This window comes from Manis javanica, chromosome 5 (assembly GCF_040802235.1).
Source record: "Manis javanica isolate MJ-LG chromosome 5, MJ_LKY, whole genome shotgun sequence".
Taxonomy (NCBI): domain Eukaryota; kingdom Metazoa; phylum Chordata; class Mammalia; order Pholidota; family Manidae; genus Manis; species Manis javanica.
This window is the reverse complement of record NC_133160.1, coordinates 137543608-137559896: the sequence shown is the minus strand read 5'-3', so window position 1 is coordinate 137559896 and position 16289 is coordinate 137543608. Positions and strand designations below refer to the sequence as shown.

Here is a 16289-nt window from a genome sequence, read left to right as displayed (position 1 = left end):
GAGATAGATTATAGTGGATCCTCTTGACTGGCTCATTCAAAATCTTTCCAATACCATTCTGATATACAGAGACTGAAGAGCTAAAACTCCAATTCCATCATTAGTAATTGGACAGATGAAATTTAAAACAACAATGATATATCACTTTTCATTTACTTTTGCAACATTTAGAAAACTGAATTTTGCCAAGTGTTGTCAGGAAATTGAAGTTGATGGAATATTCATGCATTGCTTTTTGAAGTGAAGAGTGGTGCACTCATTTGGAGAGCAATCTGATAGTACGTAATCAAATGAAGTATGTGCAACCCCAGTGATCTAATAACTCCGTTCCTAGATGTCTATTTCAAAGAATTCTGACATAGGTCCACAGTGAACTTGGCCAAGATCTAGTTGAAGGCAATCTGACTGTAGATCAGTGAGGGAAGGGTTAGCTAGGTAAAATATACACCAGCAAGTAACTTCTCATGGTTAAAAATAACCAATTAGCTTAGATGGGCACATGAAAATGAAGAGATCTTTTTTAGAAAGTTATTATTAAGCAATAACATACACACAAGTTAATAAGAGAAAAAAGATAAAACAGAACACACACTTTGCAGGAAATATAAGGAAATACATTAAACACATTAGAATGGTTATCTATGAGGATGAAGTGGTGGAGATTTAATGCTTTACATTTTTTAAAATAATAATAAAAATAACAAAATAGGCTTGCACAGACCAGTGTTGATTATGTGCCATTTGTTGTTATTCTTTTAAGCTACATTTCTGGACTCTTGTGGCTAGGGTTTCATATGTGATTCAGGTTGCACAACCAGACACTTGTGAACTGAGACATAAGAGTAGACAGGCAGTGTGCTGATGATCTCTGTGCAGCTGCAGAGATTTTGTCTATAAGGACCATGGCAGAGGTGATGTGATTAGACCCTGCAGCCTTAGGGAAGTTCTTCATTCTGAGCTCCCACATTATTGCAAGGCAGCATCATTCTTGGTAGTCCTACTCTATGGTATGGTTAGGAATCATTCCTGAAAGCTCACATCTCCCAAGCAATCTGCGAGTCATCTATATATTACTTAATAAGTTTTTTACAGCTCAAATTATCTAGAATGGAGTCTATTTAGTCTGCAACTAAGACCTCAGAAAAAAACAGAGTGTTTAAAAGTATTCCCTCCTCAAACTTTTCCAGGACTCCCTACAAAACAAAGAATTTGAAATATCTGTATTACTTTGCTAAGGCTATAGTAACAAAGTAGCACAAATTTGATGGGTTAAACAACAAAAATTTATCATCTTATAGTTCTGAAGACTACAAGTCTAAGATCAAAAGTTGAAAGTGTTAGTTCTCCTGAAAGGCCATGAGGAAGAATCTGTTCCATGATTTTCTTCTAGCGTCTGGTGGTTTTCTGGCAATCTTTAGCATGCATTGTCTTGTAGATGCATCAGCCTGACCACCACCTCCATGTTCTCATGGTGTTCTCCCAGTGTGCATGCATAACTATGCCTCTGTGCCCAAAATGTCTCCTTTTCATAAGGACACCAGTCATACTGGATTAGGGCCCACTCTCATAACCTTACCTTAACTTGATTAGTCTGTAAAGACCCTGTTTCCCAATGAGGTAGCATATTCTGAGTCATTGGGTTTAGGATATCAATATATTTTTTGGGAAACACAATTCAACCCATAAAATACTGCATATAATTTAACAAAAATAATGGCCATTAGTTTCTAGGCCCTGCTGCTTATATTAAAACTGTTGGTAGTAATTTCATGAGGTAAATTTGTTAACAGATTTTTTTAGTTTTACCAAATACTAAGTATTACTGAGTTTCGTAACATGAATGCTAAGTACCAAATTATAATTATGATAAATAAGGCTTGATAGTGGTAGCTATAAAACAGATAGTTTGACATAACTAAATTTGCCTTACAAACCAAACATGCTAACACAGAAATTAAAAACTGGAATACTGTAATGGTTTGCATATCTCAGAAACACATCAGTCCAGCAAAAGAAATGTAATTGATTGTCTAAGCTACATAAACTCCAATGCTGGACTTCTTAGCATATTTATTCATGATTCCATTTACCAGCAACATTAACAACTGTGAACAAGTTCCATATCTTTTTGTTATACAGCAAATATGTATGTTTTTACCATCCTGTGAAGCATGCTAAATCAAACCATCACAGGTCCATCTGATTGAAATGAATAAGAATGCTAATAATCATTTCATATTCAAATTTAATCTTAATTATGGAATACTTGTCAAAGGTAAGCAGGAGAGTCTTCAACTTAATTTGTCTTTAAGATTTTTTCATGGAGAATCTTATTTAATAAGATTTATAAGAACAATGATTTATAAGAATCAGATTTATAAGAACAAGATTTATAAGAATAATTAATAAGAATTATAAGAAATATGGCAAAATCTGGACTCTTGAATAGACTATGCATTTCTTCAAGTGGTAAAATTTCTCAGGAAGGGAGTCAGATGTAATAATATAGAAACCAGAAGATAACTGTTTTCAAAATACTGAGTTAATCTCTAAATAAGCAATTTAAACAAAAAGCTAATATCAGTAAGTGTTATATTTTTCTAAAATAAACTGGTCATTATTACTAACCACAGTTCAGAGGGCACTTTTTTTAATTGCCAGCAGTGGCCATGGAGTTACACTGATGCTCCCCCGAAACATGTACATGTGTGCTCACACACACACACACACACACACACACACAGAGTCATGCCCAGAATGCCCAGACTCTTGTGATCAGAAGTTAGTAAGAGATATAATTGGTCTTTGGCCATGATCAGGGCCATCACACAGAGCCTCACAAGTTGTGCATTGTACATTCACAATGTGGTGTACATCTAAATCTAACATGTGCAATCTAGAGTTAAGCAATATGCAACCTACACATCTATATGTCATGGCCATGATCATGAAAGGCAGGAAATGTGCTCACTATTATTTACTAACACATCTTCAGCACCTAACAGACCACTTCCATATAATATTGGTGAATAAATGCATGTATAAATATAAATAGGCTGAATAAGAGATATGACACAGTAGTTTAAATTAATCAAATCTGGATTTCTCTCAGTTTGGCAGCTTATGTACTTCTAAATTTGTTTTTAATCATTAAATGAGAAAAGGTTTCACCCTCAATAAATGTTTTGTTGATAGCAATAGACTCAATACATTCTCTTTGATAAATAACCATCTGGCACACTGTAACAAGAACAAATACTCTGTTTTTATTCAACACAGATTACTTGGAACATATTACTTATGGAATTCTATGGAGGTAAGATGAAAAAGAAGATCAATTTCTACTGTTTTCTACATGAAGAAATGAAGCACAGAGAAGTAAAGCATTATATCCAATAAAGAAAAGTATGAATTGTTTCCTCTTAGATCAGGAATAAGACAAGGATACCCACTCTCACCACTCCTATTCAAAATAGCACTGGAATCCTAGTTAAAACAATTAGGCAAGACAAAGTAATAAAAAGCATTCAAACTATCACTATTATTGTATGTTATGATCTTATATATAGTAAATCCCAAACAGTGAGTTGAATACTGTTGAAATGAATGAGATTACAGTAAAGTGGCAGGATACAAAATCAACATTCACTCCTTCACCTTAATGGTGAGGCATCTGAAAAAGAAATCAAGAAAATTATCCCACCCAAATAGCACCAAAAACAATAAAATATTTAGGAATAAATTTAACTAAGGAAGTGAAAGAGATCTACAATGAAAACTATAAGACATTGCTGAAAGAAAATGAAGAAGACACAAACAAATGTGAAGACATCCCATGTTCAAGGATAGAATTAATATTGTTAAAATGGCCATACTACTAATATAACACCCATCAAAATACCAAAGGAGAAATAGAAGAAACAATCCTAACATTTGTGTGAAACCAGTAATGACCTAGAATAGCCAAAGCAATTCTGAGAAAAAAAGAACAAAATCTGGGGTATCATGTTTCTGGATTTCAAATTGCATTACAAAGCCATAGTAACAAGAAATAGTACCACACTGGCATAAACGACACATCCACCAATGGAACAGAGAGAGTCCAGAATTATATCCCACAGGAAGGATAGTCTCTTCAATGTATGCTCCTCGGAAAACTGAAGAAACACATGCAGAACAATAATACGAGACCTAAACTCACACAACTCAAAAATTAATTAGATTGGACCAAACACTTAAACATAAGATTTGATACAGTAAAACTCCTACAAGAAAACATGGGGAAGAAGAATATTGATCTTGGCAATGATTTCTTTGGACACGATACCAAAAGTCAGAATAAAAGCAAAGATCAACAAATGAGACCACATCAAACTCAAAAGGTGTTGCACAGTGAAAGAAACAATTTACAAAATGAAAAGACAATCTATAAAATGAAAAAATTTTGCAAACCCTGTTTTAAATAAAAGGTTAATATCTCCCCCAAAAAAGAACTCAATCAACTTGACAAAAAAATATCTTATTTCAAAATTGGCAGAAAAAATAAGCCAACATTTTTAAAGAGTACATCAAAATAGTTAACAGATACATAAAAAGGTGTTCACCATCACTAATCATCAGGAAATGCAAATCAAAACCACAATGAGATTATCACCTAATACCCACTAGAATGGCTATCATTAAGAAGACAACAGACAAGAGGAGCTGGCAAGGATTTGGTAAATAGGGAACCCTTATATATTGCAGGTGGGAATGTAAAAAGGACCAGCCACTATGAAAAGCATATATGGATATTCCTCAAAAAAATTAAAAATAGATACACCATATGATCTGATTCCACATCTGGATATATACCCAAAGGAAATTAAAACACTATTTCTTCAAGATAACTGCACTCACATGTTTATCACAGCATTATTCACAATAGCCAAGATATAGAAACAACCCAAATGCCCATCGATGAAAGAATGGATAAAAAGGATGTGGTATATACACACAATGAAATATTATTCAGCCATAAGAAAGGAGGATATGCTGCCCTTTGCAACAACATGGATGGACCTTGAGCATATTATGCTAAGTGAGGTAAGTGAGGTAAGTCAGAAAGACTAGTACTGTATGGTATCATTTATAAGTGGAATCTAAAGAAGTTAAACCTGTAAAAAACAGAGAGTAAAATGGTAGTTATGGGGAGGGGGAGTGTAACATTGATGATATTTAAGGATACAAATTTGTAGCAAATATTAAATAAGCCATAGAAATTTAATTCACAGTATAATGAATATAGACAATAATATTGTATTATAATTATGTAATCTAATAAATATCACTACATTGGCAATCACATTACAATATATAAATGTATCAAAGTAATATGCTGTACACCTTAAACTTAAAAAAAAAAGAAGTCGTTTTGGAATTATATGAATCCTTACCCTCCACCTGCAAAGAGATAACCTAGTTGCAGTTTCACCAACAGAAGAAAAGAGGTCAGAATACTAGAGAGAATTATGCCTGGCTGGCTGACAGCATCTGCCTTAGGTCTCTCTGCTTTCTTCAAATACTTGAACTTCTAGCAATTAGAAAACTTATTCAAAATTTGTAGCATAGTTTCAATAGGAGTTGATTAAGTTGATAACTAACATAGTTTTCCCAAAATTGTGGAGATATCCAATTTCTAGCCTGAAATTTTGGGCTGAATGCCCAACTCTGAGCAATGTTTGAGCCCACCTGGCCATGTGACAATTTGTTCTCTTGCATAAAACTGCTGAAAATGAAATCTAAAAGCATTAATCAGAAATATAGAGAGTATGATTAAAAGTTGCTTTGCCCAAATACATCCTAATGTTTGAGACAGTAACTAATGATTACCAGTATTCTTACTGCATGTGTCAAAATTGAGCAGGGACCAGTACAAGACCTGGGAGAGTGCATTTATTTTCCAAAGCAGTGAAAGACCAACTAAAATAAACTGATTTTAATAATACATTGCATTGATTTTATACATATTAGGTCAACTATTTCTTTTAAGTTTCAGTGGTGATAATAAAACCTTTACTGAGCAAGTTTGAAATGTATTGCTATCAATTTCCTCAAAAAGAAAAAGAGAAGAAATATGGCACTGAGAAATAATAATGTAGAGAAATGGGACTAGTTATGTTTTCTGAAGCCCTTGTGTTAATAAATGACAGTAGCTAACACAAACTGAGCATTTAATTTTGTGTTTGATATTCTTTAGTTTGATATGGATTACTTCAATTAATCTTCATAAAAAAAACCTGCTAGATGATTATTATTTCTTCCTCACTTTTCCTTCAAGAAGGAGATTAAATTATTTTTCCCAAGATCTTAAAGCTACAGCCAGAATTTGTCAAGGAATCTGATTAAAAAGTATTGAATCATTCACAGTGTTCAACATTTTTGCTTCTTAGGAGTGAGAGCCAAGAAATGCTGGTATTGTCTCTCTCCCTATTCTCCTTGAACTAGAAATTAGACATATCTAACAAAAAAGATAATGAGGAAGAGCAAGATATTATGTATTCCATCTATGCTCGAGGTTTTGATATTATAACTAGTGAAAACAATGGAAGTAACAATTGAAAAGTTAAAATACTCACTATTCCAGTGACCTAAAGTCAACACTACATATTTCTTTACTTACATTCTTTTGTTGTATTTAATTTATACTTCTTCCCGATGTAAACAGGATTTAATAGGAGAATGGTTACAATATGATAGAAATAACATTCTATGTTCAACTACTGAACAAGTATCAAACTAAGTTTGGTGAACAAACATTGAATTAATTACTGCCCTATTAGGTATCATGAAGCATTTGCCATTACTTTCAGCCAAGCTGATTTATTTTTATTAACTACCTTGATACAAGGTTAATGAATACAAGTAAAATTGATATTGTAATACTGATCATAAAATAGTAATAGTTGTTTAGAGTGCTTTAAGGTACCTTTTAAAATCAAAGTTAAAAAATTTTTTTAAATTCCAAGATAAATTTAACTGGATTGTCCCTTTTGCAAATACCTACCCGTATAGCCAGATACTTCCTGGACTTTTATTATACCACAATAAGGCTTGACCACACTGGAGTCAGCAGCCACTCCACATTCTAAGACATTTGAAAGGCAAGTATTCAACCACGTTGTGGTAGATGGGCTCCAGCATTGAGCATTTGCCAACATCTTTCACACGCTAAAAAATGGCCAAAACAGCTAATTTTTTATCCTCATATCATTGGTTCCACCAATTATTTAAATATAAATAAATAAACATAAAATAAGTAAGTATGTGTGTCTGTGTGTGTGTGTAACTGTGTGTATATAATTCTAGCTAATGCATTTCTAATATTATTTTAATTCATCCCGTATTTTAGTTAACTTTTTACTTATTTTCATTCTTCATATGTGTCTAGCTTCTTATTCATATCTCCTGCCTCTTGCTAAATAATCCCTCTATAACAATTCACAATTGCATAAAGGTTACTAGGATCACCTTAAATGCAAGGTCTCTTTCATTCATATTAGTATGTCCTGCTCGATGCTATAGCCTGGTAATTGCTAACTAAAAGCAATTTAAATTAAAATGAAACTAAATGTCAATTCAGTAATTACCTTAATTGAAAACTCCAGCATCTCTGATTCATTCATTAATTTGCACTTTCATTCAAAATACAAATATTTATTGAATTTTTAATGTGGTAGTAGCCACTGCACTGGAGTTTGTAAACAGAAAAGTAAGACTCTGACAGCTCTCAATGCAGAAGATAAGCAGGAAAAAAGATCATTATGTGTTTCAGCAGTCTCATTTCTGGGTACATATCCAAAGGAAATGAAAAGAGAAACGAAGAGATAACCTCATCCCACATTCACTGCAGCATTATTCACAATAGCCAAGATACGGCGACATCCTAAGTGTCTATCAACATATGAATGGATACAGAAAATGTGGTATATATATGTACACATAAATATATGTACACACACACACGAGTATCATTATGATAATGTAAATCCTGCCATTTGCAACAACATGGATGGACTCTGAGGGAAGTGTATTAAGTGAGATAGGTCAGACAGAAAAAGGCATATTGTATGATACCATTTATATTTGGAATCTAAAAAAGCTACATTCATAAAAACAGAGAGTAGAATGGTGGTTACCAAGGGTGGGGTATGAGAGATGTTATGAGAGGTAGGGGAAATGGGAAGATGTTGGTCGAAGAGTAAAAACCTCCAGTAATCAGATGAATAAATTCTGGGGATCTAATGCACAGCACTGTAATTATAGTTCACAATACTGTACCATACCTCTGAAAGTTGCTAAGAGAGTAGATCTTAAATAATCTCACCACACATAAAAAAGTATAGATAGATTGTTTTGTGATAGAGATGATAGCTAACACTGCAGCGGTAATCATACTATAATACATTAATGTATCAAATTAACATATTGTACACCTTAAGCTTACAAAATGTTATATTTCTATTTTATCTCAACAAGGCTAAGGAAAAAAATAGCATCTCTCAAGGAAGGAAAAAAGACAGAGAAAGATAATTACATATGTAGGAAAGGCAACAAGAGCTGTATATATAGTGTACCCTGAAAAAATATGGAAGTGCAGAGGCTAAATACTCAAGGATTCTACAGCAAGGGGTCACTTAGTACTCCATGCTGTAATACCAGTGAGGGCACTAAAAAAACAATGGGTTAGGAAATAAACTCGTAATTATACAAGTTCAGCATAACATAATTCATATGCTTTGTTTTTGAAAGGGCAAAATACAACTAACCTGTAGGATAATTAGGTTTCATAAAATGCACCCTCTCAGAAACGGATAATGAGAAGTGGGCACAGGATGTGTAGATTCAAGTCAGCAGCTGGAGGGTCACCTTTTCACTTAGAACTAATAAAGTGACCTTATAAACTTACCTGTTGTGAAATTCCGTGAATAAAATTATTCTCATCTTTAGGTAAGTCCTCAAAAAACCTCTGGTGGTATGGCCTCTCACTGCTTGCTACTGAAAGAATGGACTTAGAGAAGACACCACTATGTCTTGCAAGATTGTGGCTGCTAAGTGCTGACCGTTTGCTCAAATACCTGAAGTTAGTTCAGAAGTGACTTTAAAAATGATATTTCATTAAATATAGATTGAAGGATAATCTAAAATGCTACTTTCCAAGTACTTCAAGTATGTAGTTCCACAATACTTTAAAAGCTTCAAAATTACTGAAAGGCAATCCCAATACCTAGCAGGTATTTGATACTTTTTTTAACTTAACTATACTAAGTATATAATTGAATGACGTTAACCAATATTTAGGAACAGTAAAATATATATAATTAACAAAATTGATTTCAGCTAAATATGTTCTTCATTTGCCACCTTCTAGAAAAGAACATATAAAATTGTGCTATTATACAAAGTAAAAATAAATTTTCTATTGAACAAGAGTATATGACTACCTTACCACTTGAAATTTCTCAGTATATCAAACCTATATGTATACTACTTGTTGCCCCCAGAAAGTGCTAAAATTAATTAAATGGTTTATTTTCTTTCTTTCATGTAAAAAATACTCATGACTATGGTAGTCTTAGTCAATAAAAACTCAAGTGAAGACATAAAACATGAATATACTGTATTTTGCAGCAGTTTAACATAAATTTAAAAATATTAGAGTCATTCATATACTGTACACACCACCTTTTTTAGCTTCTAGAACTAAGTTCTAACTACTCAGTGGACATTGAAATATATTTGTAAAATTGGTCTCATGAAAAAGGCATTATTTTTAAATGTTTAATAGTAAGAGCTTTGAAGATGCAACTATTCAAATTCCAGCTCAACCCCGTAACAGTTCTATGACCCAGGAATTTAACCTCTCCAAATGAGTTTTCTAGCTGAAATATTAAGGAACTAATGTCAAACTCAAGGACTGTTATAAGAAGTAAACACAGTAATGTATGTAAAATACTTATCACGAAATTAAGAACATAGTAGATGTACTTCTTTCCACATATTCTGCATTTTGAAAAAAATCAAATATTTTCTGGGCTTCTGGGAAACTATTTGACACTAACATTTATTTTACTGTTTGTGGCAAAGAAAATTATACTTCTTTATCTAAGATGTCAGTAAAAATGTTAATGTCATGGGGAAAATGTCATCAAGTATATAAAACAAAACAAAGACAACATACAAACCGTCTGTACAGTATAACTATAACTTTAAAAAAACATGTTAGTCACCTACATATACATAGAAAAAAAGACTGGAAGGAAAGGGAATCAAGATTTTATTAGTAGTTACTGGAGGTGAATTTAATATTGCTATTATATGTTGCAGAGTCTAAAAGACTCGATGAAATAGTTAAGACTAAAAATAGAGAAAAGAATCCATGAGCCAAAAGAAGCTGGTATTAAATGTTTAATAGCTTGTATATAACCTTGAGCATTAGAACTCAATGACTCAGATACAAGCACTTAAGGAGAAATGAATCTAGCTCAGTGTTTGTCAGAAAATACTGCCAAAGTTTCAAGTCCTCGTGGAAAGCATTAAAACACTTGGCCCTGAATCAGTAAAGGGTTTTGTTGGAGTCAATCTAAAAATCTAACAGGAATGTGATTGGTGACTTGAACTTGGTCTGAAAAATCCAAGTTAAGGGAAGGAAGTTGGTTATTAGTTCTTTCCAACTTCTGAAAGTTTATTATCTTATAATTTACTTGCAAAGTAATTTTCTAATTAACTTGATAATGAAATCAACTATGCTTACTATGAAAATTTAAATTTGATATTAACAAGAATAATAAAATCTGTACTATATTATTGATAATTTTAGCATATAACATATGTTAAACTTTTATCATAGGTCAAGCACTGGTCTAAGCACTTTACATGTATTCTCAAATCTTATCAAGTTGGTTCTATAATAACTCCCATTATACAGGTGAGAAGCTGAGACTCAGAACAAGTAACTAATTTAACCAAGATCAGACATTTGGCAAATAGCAGTGTCTGAGACTACTGAACAATTTGTCACTCTCTTCCCATCTGTACTAAGGGGCAAAGGGGGTTATAGGTGAGGAGTTGAAACTGATGTTCAAGTGTATAAACTAACATTCTATGGCGGAAAGGGAGCTTACAACGACTAAGTTCTCATATATCCTGAATTTAAGAAGGTGTTGAAAAACTGATTCATGTTATACACTAAATAAATATTTGTTGAAAGAACTGTGTCAAAAGGGAAGTAAAAGATAATATCCTCTTCTGCATCTAAAACTGAGTGAACAAGTTCATCCAGTAATTTTTTTTTGTGAATAACATTGATAGTTTTTAAATAGATTGCCAAACATGATAATTACACTTTTGTTATTATTAAAGAGGATGAAAATACAAAATTTCTACAGTGTTTTTTCATTCATCATGAAAATGAATCCCATCCAAAATACTTTGTGAAAATATGCTGTTTCACAAAACATTAGAAAAATGTATATAATGGTATTCAAGATAAAATTTACATCACAAATAAAAAATGACTACTAGATTTGGTTGGTCAATGACTGGAATGCCATTTCAAAAGAGCAATATTTAATCTGAAATCATCTATCTTCCCCCATAGGATAATCAATGAAGAAGGCTGTGGGTTGCTCCCCTAGACTTCTGGGCCTTTTATGAATGAATCTCAGAACTCATTAGTTATAAGCACTGTGCAAATGGTTATTCATAATATATTTTATTTTAACACCTCTAGCTCCAGAAATGAAATAACCTGAATTCCAAATATCTCTTGAATTATCTTATTAGTTAAATTGTTTGAGTTTCCAAGTTCAATTCTCTATTTTAAGGGCATTTTTTCATAATTCTGAGATAACTTGTATTACCTCTTTATAATCGAAGTAATGAAAGTCCACAAATTTCTAGGGGAAAAAGAAAGACCAAAACTGTGCAAGATTCCAAAATGCAAGAACCTTCAATGCAGAACACTTGTGTTTGTATCTTCTCTAGCAAAAACACTAATTATAAGAAAGTCAGAAGTCCATTTCATCTCATATTCTGATTTGCTTGGAAATATATCCATATTGAAATGTCATAAATATTTCAGATCTAAAAATGTTAATAAGGGTTCCATTAATAAGGAATAAAATGTAAAGAATGATGATAAAAAATAGATCCCAATTTTATGTAAGCAATAAAATATTGCTTTTCTTTGAATAGCTTTTTTATCAATCTTTTTATTGTGTTACAATTAATATGTGAATATCATTAAGACAGATATTTGTCTGCCAATTCAATGGACACCTTTGCTTCTCTGCTGCAATGGTTTTCTCAGGAAATGCAGTGCTATTTAAAAAGACAATCTAACTCCGAGATCCAGTGTGCTGTGTTTTGTCACCCTACCTCCAAGGTTCCTAGAATATACAAACAATGAGCACCTTCGAGTCAAGCATAGACCTGTGCAGAGAGGTCCTTTCTACTTTTCCAGTCAAAATAAGTTCAGTAAATTGTTTAGTTCCCAAATAGTGAATTACCAAACTTAGTAAGTACAATCAAAGCTAGTCTATTTCTATCATAGGCTGTCAGTGCTACTCTCAACGCTACATGCAAGTTTTAAAGCTTCTTGTGTCTCGCCAAACGAAAAACGTTTGCAAAGTGATGTTCCTACTGCCATCCAGATGGCTTTTCATTTGTCCAAAAAGCTCTCTAGACGTGGCCGTCCTCAGTTTATAAACGTCACTGAGAATTGTGCCCTCCCCGCCTCCCTACCTCCCAAGCCTCAGTAATACTGGGCGTTCTTGAACTTGATCCACAGAGCCTCCTCCCGAAGAGAACTACAAAAAGCATCATGTCAAATGCTTTCCAAATCCTCCTCATTCTTTCATTGGACAAAATCACTGCTTTTATTTCCCCTGGGGAAGTGGATTCAATCTCCCTTTAGAACTTGAGATGCCCAAAAGAAAACAGAATCTCGTCCCACACACACATAAACACGCACACACACACCACGTTCCTTCCTAAACTGCAGCCCTGACACTAGCAGACATCCAGTCTCCAGTTCTCTCCACGCTGTCCAAAAACACTTTGTAGTCACAGATGACAACTGGCATGGGGGAAATCTAAGGTTTCTGTGGGTCCATGGAGACCTTACCCTCCCCCACACCCTCCCTCATCCGGCCCCCTGAGGGGAGTGTTGGCACAGCGGTCACTGCTCCAGTTGGTCCCTTGCGAAACCTCCCGTAAACGGACGCTCCGGCACCAGACCTGCACCAACAGGAGGTAATCCTGGCGGCGGCGATGCCTCCATGCCAACCTGCTCTGGAGGGACACCAGTGGGACCCAAATGAATTGACCCTCAGGAGACCCGCGGAAGCAGAGAGAAGGCGGGGGCCGGGCCCACGCGCCCAGCCCTAAACTCGCATCTCTTCCCCGCCCTCCGCAGCCGAAGGCAGCTCGGCGCCTCCCAGAGCAGGGCGGGGCGAGAGGGCCAGCGCGGTGAAGTTAAGAAAGAGCTCTGCTCGGGAGCTGCGGGGTCCTGAATGGGAGAAGAGGGGAGTCGAAAGGGAGATTGTTTGGGGGGGAAACCGCAGAGTGTGCCTGCTGAGTGGGGGAGGCGTGCAAGGCAAGCCTGGCACTAGCTGACCAGCGCCCGCGCGGCACCCTAGGTCGGGCCCCCAGCCCCGCCCCGTCGCGCGGCGGGTCGGCGGCGGAGCAGGGGGTGCGGGAAGCGTGGGGACCGCGAACTTACGGAAGAAGATGTACTCGGTGTAGCTGCTCCAGATCTTGTCGTCGCGGTACTGGTTGACGAAGGCGGCGGTGCCCGAGGAGTTACACGCCACCATGTGGAAGCCGGCCTCTGACAGGCGATCGAACGCCTGCTCCAAGTAGGTGAACTTGAGGTAGAAGCGGGACGTGTACTTCTCGGGAGGCCGGTCAGGGTCGCGGCTCTCGTTGAGCGTGTCGGCGAAGACCTCCTTGGCCAGCGCGATGCGCCCGCACACCATGATGCGCGCCACACGCCGGAACTTGGCGTCCGCCTGGTTGTCGCGCACCGTGGTGTAGGAGCCGCGGTAGCCGAGCGTGAGGAAGCCGGAGCGCCTGTCCGCCGCGCCGCCGCCGTGCGCTCCGGGGCCCGAGGGCGCCGCGGCCGCCGCCCCGCGCAGCAGCAGCGCGTCGCTGCTGCCCTGCGAGACATTGTCCTCCAGGTCGCTTTGGCAGCCCTCGTCGTTGAGCGAGTTCTGCTTGGTGACCTTGGGCGACAGCAGCTTGACCAGGTCGGTGAGCTGGAAGTACTCGGCCTCGCGCAGGAGCCGCTCCTTCTCGGGGAAGTGCTCTGGCAGCGCGAGCTGCTTGTCCCGCAGATAGTCCAGCACGTACCTGAAGAGGAAGCCGTCCCGGTCGATGAAGAAGCGCGCCCTGCTGTCCCTGGGCAGCTCGCCCCGGCGCCGCGCGCCGCCCCGGGGGCTGGAGGGAGAGAACATACTGGCCAGCGTGCTGTCCGGGACGCTGAGCAGCGTCGAGTGCTTGGTCACATAGACCTGGCCTCCCACGTTCAGCTCCACCACTTCTGGGAAGGGCGAGGGCGCGCAGGGCCCCGGGGCGGCGGCTGCCGACGCGGCGGGCGAGCTGGACGAGGACACCATCTCGCTAATGGGCAGGATGGTGCTGCCGCCGCCGCCGGTGTCCTTCAGAGCCATCGTGCCCCCGCCGCCGGCCAAAGGACCCGGGAGGGCAGCACTTTCTTGTTCCCGAAACCCGCGCCCTGCACCCCGGAAGCCCCCCGCCTCGGCGTGCCCTGGTGCGCCCTCGGACCGGGCAGCGCGTTCCTGCGGCCGGGGCGGCCCCGTTCAGGGCTCGGGGCAGCGGCGGCGGCGGTGGCGCCCAGGCTCCATCGGGGGAGCCAAGGGCGGGAGAGGAGCGGCTGCTCCTTTAGGGTGACGGAAGGGAAGTGTGAGAGACTTGCGAGAGGCTCCGGCTGCCGCTGGGCTCCGCGCGGGGAGGGCGGGAGGAGGGGCCAGAGCAAAGAAAACTCGCCGCCCCAGCCGCTAGCGAGCGCGCGGCGAGCCCCGAGCGCGGACGGTGGCGCTAACGACTCCTAGCAGCCGGGAAGGCGGCACTGACGTCAAGCCCGGACTGGGACCCGAGCCACAGCTGTCATTTAAAGAGATACGCGTCCGCCGGGACTGCCCGCCTCCGACGCTAGGGGGCGGGGCCGGGGCCGAGCTCGGAGGAGAAGTTCCTGGGGAGCCAGCGGGGCGGTGAACCAGGAGCACACCGCACAATGCCCAGCATCTCTCTCTCCTTCGTTCATTTCATTCCCTCCGTCCATACGTCCTTCCCTCCCTTCCCCCTTCTCTTCTTTCTTACCTCCCTCGCCCCAGTTCCCTCCGTAAAAACTAAGGTTTCAGCTCGCATTAAGGTGGGAAGGGGTCGGGGGGTGGCAATGTTTGGAATATAACAAAAATGCCAGGTTTCTAATCCTAAATTACTACAAATGTTGGCGTGTGAGCAGTGATTGCAGAGATACTACGTCAGGATGAATCTCCTGCCCGCTTTTACTATAGTTGTTGAAGTGCAGGGCGAAGTGCCCGAATTTCTATTGCAATTGTTACGATTGCACATTTAACCGCATGAGATGCATGTAGTTAAAGAATCTTTAAAACTAAAATGTGATTTCCGTGCACAAAACTAATAAAGGTTTGTGTGTAAGGTGATGTTCTCTTTTTCATCTTTTCAGTATTTGATTCACAGCAAATGCTTAATAAATGTTTATGGAAGAAGGAAGAACCAAAGAGGAAACTGAACTCTATTTATTCCTAGTTTTTCAATTCTGACCAGTCTTTCCGTTAATCTTCCCATTTCCCTTTAACTCGATAGGGCAGGAGAATTGACTTGTTTTATTAGTCTTCTAACCCCAGAAGCCCTGTCACAAATGACTGTGTGAATTTAAGCTCACCTTCATTTCCACTCGTACTTGGCACAGGTAGTCTGCAAGATGAGCATCATTTGTGCGAACGAGTGAGGATAAAAATGCAAACGAGAAATCCCCCTTCCTGTGGCCTTCCCTCCTGGGACATCCTTTTGTGTTCGAAACATGAAGAATCATTGATTAATAAAGTAAATCAATATAAAAGTGAAAGAGTGTACTGTGGCACAAAGCTTCAAAATATTGTATTATAGATGTATTTTATATTATATTATATATTATTATATATTATGTATATTATATATTATATAATATAGTATATTATAAATATATATTATAGATAATATAT

General features: G+C 38.2%; 1 protein-coding gene across 5 annotated transcripts in view; it reads right to left on the bottom strand.

Moving 5' to 3' along the window:
• The window catches only part of KCTD8 (potassium channel tetramerization domain containing 8), a 250550-nt gene extending 235607 nt beyond the window's left edge, over positions 1–14943 (bottom strand). For all 5 annotated transcript variants that reach the window (XM_037003061.2, XM_037003063.2, XM_073237685.1 and 2 more), the window contains exon 1: positions 13763–14943. In XM_037003061.2, the coding sequence (XP_036858956.1) occupies positions 13763–14711 (949 nt within the window). In that variant the 5' untranslated portion in view covers positions 14712–14943. The remainder of the gene's footprint in view (positions 1–13762) is intronic.
• Positions 14944–16289: the final 1346 nt, after the last annotated feature.